The sequence below is a fragment of the Desmodus rotundus genome, chromosome 5 (genome assembly GCF_022682495.2).
Source record: "Desmodus rotundus isolate HL8 chromosome 5, HLdesRot8A.1, whole genome shotgun sequence".
NCBI lineage: Eukaryota > Metazoa > Chordata > Mammalia > Chiroptera > Phyllostomidae > Desmodus > Desmodus rotundus.
The window spans coordinates 11,741,796-11,747,257 of NC_071391.1; the positions used below are offsets into that span (position 1 = coordinate 11,741,796).

The 5,462-nt window shown below is 36.7% G+C and overlaps 1 protein-coding gene across 1 annotated transcript; it reads right to left on the reverse strand.

Annotated features, from left to right (window-relative positions):
* Positions 1-1,362: 1,362 nt before the first annotated feature.
* Positions 1,363-4,200, reverse strand: LOC112302693 (olfactory receptor 5L1). The gene is made up of 2 exons (XM_053924923.1): positions 4,125-4,200; positions 1,363-2,708 (listed from the first exon to the last, which is right to left on the reverse strand). Exon 2 carries the CDS (start codon positions 2,664-2,666, stop codon positions 1,722-1,724), a length of 945 nt encoding a protein of 314 aa, XP_053780898.1. The 5' UTR covers positions 2,667-2,708; positions 4,125-4,200; the 3' UTR covers positions 1,363-1,721.
* Between the last annotated feature and the right edge of the window lie 1,262 nt (positions 4,201-5,462).

Sequence of the window (5,462 nt, forward strand, 5' to 3'; positions counted from 1 at the left end):
GTAATGCTAATATAAATCATGTTCTGCATAGCAGATGTAAGAGGTGCCAAAGACAGTTTGAAATCTAAAGTGACAAAATGGAATAACATGAAATGGTGCATTAGTGTTTATTGAAAAGTATAGTGCTTCTGTGGTTGAAATCTGAATTTATTACCTTGATTTTATCACTTCCTGATTTTAATACACTGCTCAGAGCACTTAAACAATCTATTTTCATTTCCTCAGAATAAAATTAAGATTTACATCTCCAAATTCACAAAAATGTAATCATCCTGTACCAAGATAGGGAGAAAACAAAAAGACTTACATTTTAAACACAAATTCTTCATTGATTCCAATCAAGAGCAACAAAGCATTTCTCTATTTGTTCCAGGAGTGTTAAAAATTAAGTTAGTGGCAATATACAAGTGAAGGTAGCTTATTTGTATATGCATAAAACATTTTCATTATATTACAGATTAAAATACTTGGAAATGTCATTTTAATTTATAATTATAAGTTTAAAATCATACAACCATACTAAATTATTTCATGAAACAGTACAAGACTGTGTGCAGTTTTCATTTTAGTTTGAAAAAATAAATATAATCTTTCTACCCAATAAGTCTGAACAATTTGGAATTTTGTCCTAATACAAGGAGTACAGGACACAAGAAGAAAATATAAGTAACTCAAGCAATATTGATGAATTTTTTTAAAGATAAATAAAATATTTTACCCTAAGAACTCTGAAACACCAATCCAAAAGAACCTATGCACCCCAATGTTCATAGGAGCACCACTTACAATAGCCAAGTATTGGAAGCAACCTAGGTGCCCATCAGCAAATGAGTGGATCCAAAAACTATGGTACATTTACACAATGGAATTCTACACAGCAGAGAGAAAGAAGGAGCTTATACCCTTTGCAATGGCATGGATGGAACTGGAGAGCATTATGCTAAATGAAATAAGCCAGCCGGTGAGGGACAAATACCATATGATCTCACATTTAACTGGAACATAATCAATAAAAGAAAAAAGCAAACAAAATATAACCACAGACATTGAAATTAAGAACAATGTAACAATAGCCAGAGGGGAATAGGGAGGGTATAGTGGGGAGAGGGGTCTATAGGAGCTACTATAAAGGACACAAGGACAAAATCAAGGGGGAAAGTACAGGTGGGGGAGGGAGGTGGGACTGGCTGGGGTGGGGTGGAGGAATGGGGAGAAAATGCAGACAATTGTAACTGAATAAAAATAATAAATAAATAAATAATTTTTTAAAAGATAAATAAAATGTTACAAATATTTAAAAATTAAATCATTTTGTATATGAGGACATACTTTAATAAATGTTACTACTACTAGAGGAAAATAAATCCTAATATATGAAATAATCTAGATTTGCTACTTCTTTATTTAAATTTTCATTATTATTGGCAGTTGATTTAAAACAACATTCAAGCCATAAAACAAAACTAGCTCTCAATAGTTACAATCTACTCAAATATTTTATAAAGATTGCCTAGAGTGCTGAAAAGAATTGAGATATGCTTTTGGTCAAGCTGCCATACACATTAATAACATATTTATGCTAAGGGTAGGTAATCAAAAGTAAGTGTAGGTATCACTGAATCAAACAACTCACTGATGACCTACTCTTTGGCTGGTCTTTCTATTCCAGCACTGCAGCCCACCAGTTCATCTCTCCACCAACATCCACTATGAAATGTTCTCTAGGAAAACATTTTGGAGCTCACCACTCCTGTGAGAGCTTCTTTCACATCTTTGTTCCTTAGGCTGTAGATCAGGGGGTTCAGCATGGGGATCACTACAGTGTAGAACACTGTGGCCACCTTGTCAGCATCCTCACTGTTGCCAGAACTGGGCCTGCAGTAAGTGAAAAGGACTGTCCCGTGGAAGACAACAATGGCTGTGAGGTGGGAGGCACAGGTGGAAAAGGCTTTGCGCCTTCCCTCTGCAGAGCGCATCCTCAGAATGGTGATGAGAATAAACAAGTAGGAGGTGAGGATGATCACAATGGTGATGATCTCATTGAAGGAGGCCACAATGTACAGAAACAGTTCATTCACAGTGACATCGGAGCAAGCAAGAGATAAGAGAGGGGGCAGATCACAAAAGAAGTGGTTAATCACATTTGATCTGTAGGTTGGGATCTCAAGAACTAAACACAAGTGGATCAGAGAACACACAGTCCCACCGAGGTAGCAACAAGACACCAGCTCCACACAGAGATTCTGGGACATGGTGACCATGTACAGCAGTGGGCTGCAGATGGCCACAAAGCGGTCATAAGCCATCACGGCCAGCAGGAAGACTTCAGTGATTCCGTATGCACAAAATAAATAAAACTGCACCATGCATCCCAGGAAGGAGATGGCTTTGTCTTTGTTTAAGACATTAGCTAGCATCTTGGGCACAATGACCGTGGAGTAACAGAAATCCACCAAAGACAGGTGGCTGAGGAAAAAGTACATGGGAGTGTGAAGTCGAGAGCTGACCTGAATCAGTGCGATCATGCCCAGGTTACCCATAACCGTGACTCCGTAGATCAGAAGGAACACCGAGAACAGAAACACCCTCAGCTCACGGGCATCTGATAACCCAAGGAGAATGAACTCCCTCACAGCAGTGCAGTTCTCCTCCCCAGTTTCCACCATATGTCTGGTTTACAAAGGTAAATGATAAGTTTTGAGTGTCTTCTGAAATGGAAAAAAGAGAGAAAACACACATTTATATTAACTTTAAAAAATCACATTGATGTCAAACACAATGTTTTTGAAATACAATTGTCAAATAATTCTAAATGCTCAGTGTGGCAGCAGATCCCACTGACCAAATTTAAAGTATCAGCAGAAATGGGTACAATTCTCAAATGTTACCTACCACAATACATTGAGTTGATGAATTAACTTATATGTTTTGATGGAGTTTGCAAGAGATCCAGTGATAGGTTTTTTTTCAATTTTTAAATTATTTTATAGTTGATTAATTACAGTTGTCTGCATTTTCTCCCCACATCTCTACCCCAACAATAAAAGCTACCTGATATATTTTTGAGAGATTTTATTTTTATAAGCCTTTATAAGAGATTCTCAATTACATTTACCAATTGCAAAAAAGTATATTCAAAGCTACATTACAGAATTATTTTAATATTCACACTGGGAAAAAATAATTGTCATAAGTAGAGCAATTATTAAACTATGGTATATCTTATCTAAAACAGAATGTTATCATATTATTTCAAATGATGTTATGGAAATGTTTTCTTGAAAATATATACCTAGTACAGTTTCTGTATATACATAGATTTAAATAAAATGTATAATTTGACATATGAATATATGTGGTAAAAATATATGTTATCACTTTGATGTGGCTACAAACCTAGAAGAAGATCAATCTGTTCGTTCCTCACCCTGAGAAAGAGGTAAGTGAAAACTTTCCCAAGTTCCCTCTAGTAGTAGGTTGGAGGAAGTGGTTACACTGGATACCCTGTAAGTCCCATGTGCAATAGCATTCAGACCTGTCCTTAAAGAAAAGTCACCTGGAAGGTGACACATTTCATTCTCTGCCCTCCTTCCTAGAGGGGTGCACCCATGGTGCTACTCACATATTATGCAACGAAATATGAGTGAAGAGATTCTGGACTGAAAACAGAACTTGGTATTTTCTCTGTAACATGAACTAATTTTAAAGAAGTGACAACAAATTTATAAATTAAAGTCATGTTTTTCTCATTACTTGAACCCCCCCCCAAAAAAACCTGAATTATTTCCCACTTCAAAGGTAAAACAAAAAAAAAATGAACTTGGAAACACTCCTTTAATGTTCTAGGCTGATAACAAGAAACTAGTTTATGGTAAACCCAAAACTAATCTAAAAGGATTCACTTCATGCACTGAGCAGACATAGTTTACACATCCTGATTCCCCATAACCAGCTCAGGGGCACATGAACTCAACCCTCAGAATTAAGGTGAAAGTTAGGGAGCTCCTTTATGGGAATACAACCTAGATTCCACAACAGTGGTTGATGTGGAGAAATGTAAAATGTAATTGAGAGAGGGCTGGGGAGGGAAGAGGGTAGAGAGAGAGCGAAGAAAGCAAGACTACCATTTGTTTATTCTGCATTCTTTTTTTTTCAGGTTGTATTGATCAAGTTTTTTTAAATATTCTTCTTTTCATTGTTGTTCAAGTACTGTTGTCTGCATTCCTTCATACACATCAACACGCGGTGTTCCACAAGAAATTGTCTAATTCCAGCACAAAACGACAAAGACATTTCAAATAGTAAGTGCACAGGAATATGGTCTGTAAAATGATTCTCTAATTAGAAGACAGATGAGTTACCTATATCTTTACATTGTGGGGAATATATCCATTTTAATTTTTAAGTAACCAGGTCCAAGTTTTACCTCACAAACCTGAGTGACAGACACTTCCTCTGCTGTACTGACGATGTTAAGATGAGTATGGTACACAGTCAGGGACTTAAACTGTGATTTTAACCCCCAGGGAAAGGGTCCCTTAAGTTCCAAATCACTGTTAATTTGCAAAACTACAAAAACAAGTTAAAATTAATCCAATACTGCATGTGGAGTAGGACACATAATTAATCTTTATGGAATAGCATAAAGAATATTTTAATGCCTTAATGTGTGAAACAGTTGTCTCAGAGCAAACATGTCTTCACCCAGACTTCATGGTGCTGTGTGGCACTCCATCCTAGTGTCATATGTGTGGAACATGGATCACGCTGCCACAATAAAATGACATGAATATCTTTATTAATTCGCCTTTTATTATAATATCACAAAATCCCCTAAATTCCAGCAAGTACAGTGACTAAAGCTACAATAGAATCCCTTCAAAAATAAGGAAGGAAATAAACTACTGGTCTGCAAACTAATAACAGTTATCAGTTCTTGGGCACGTGGGATATGTTAAAACCTATTCTAATAATATGCCATATGAACTCACTTAATCATTATGATAACCAATCAAGAGAACAATCTTTTTTTGAGGTCTGTCTTACAAAGCAGATGATGGAGACACACACACTGAGTTTTAACTTGGATAAAGTCAAAAGAAAAGACAGAAAAAGGCCCCATGCTGCTCTGTGCTTCTTCCCACAATTATGACTGTATGAGGAAGAGAACAGACTCCCAGCCAGTGCTGAGGCTGCCTTTTCCTCATGCATGCCCACTGGTAGGAGCCATCAAATGGGGCCTCTTCACTGATCCATTGTAGGTGTGTGCTTCTCCTGACTGACTAATGTCAATGTAGGGCACAGCTTCTACAAGTCTATGGGTATCACTGAGTGTACATATAAACTTCACAAGGTATATATGGTCAAAAAAATTTCAAAGAAATCAATTTTTTATACTATAAAATTCCATATACTAGACCCGAGATAGCACAGGAGTAAATGCAAGCTACAGGGACCTCCTC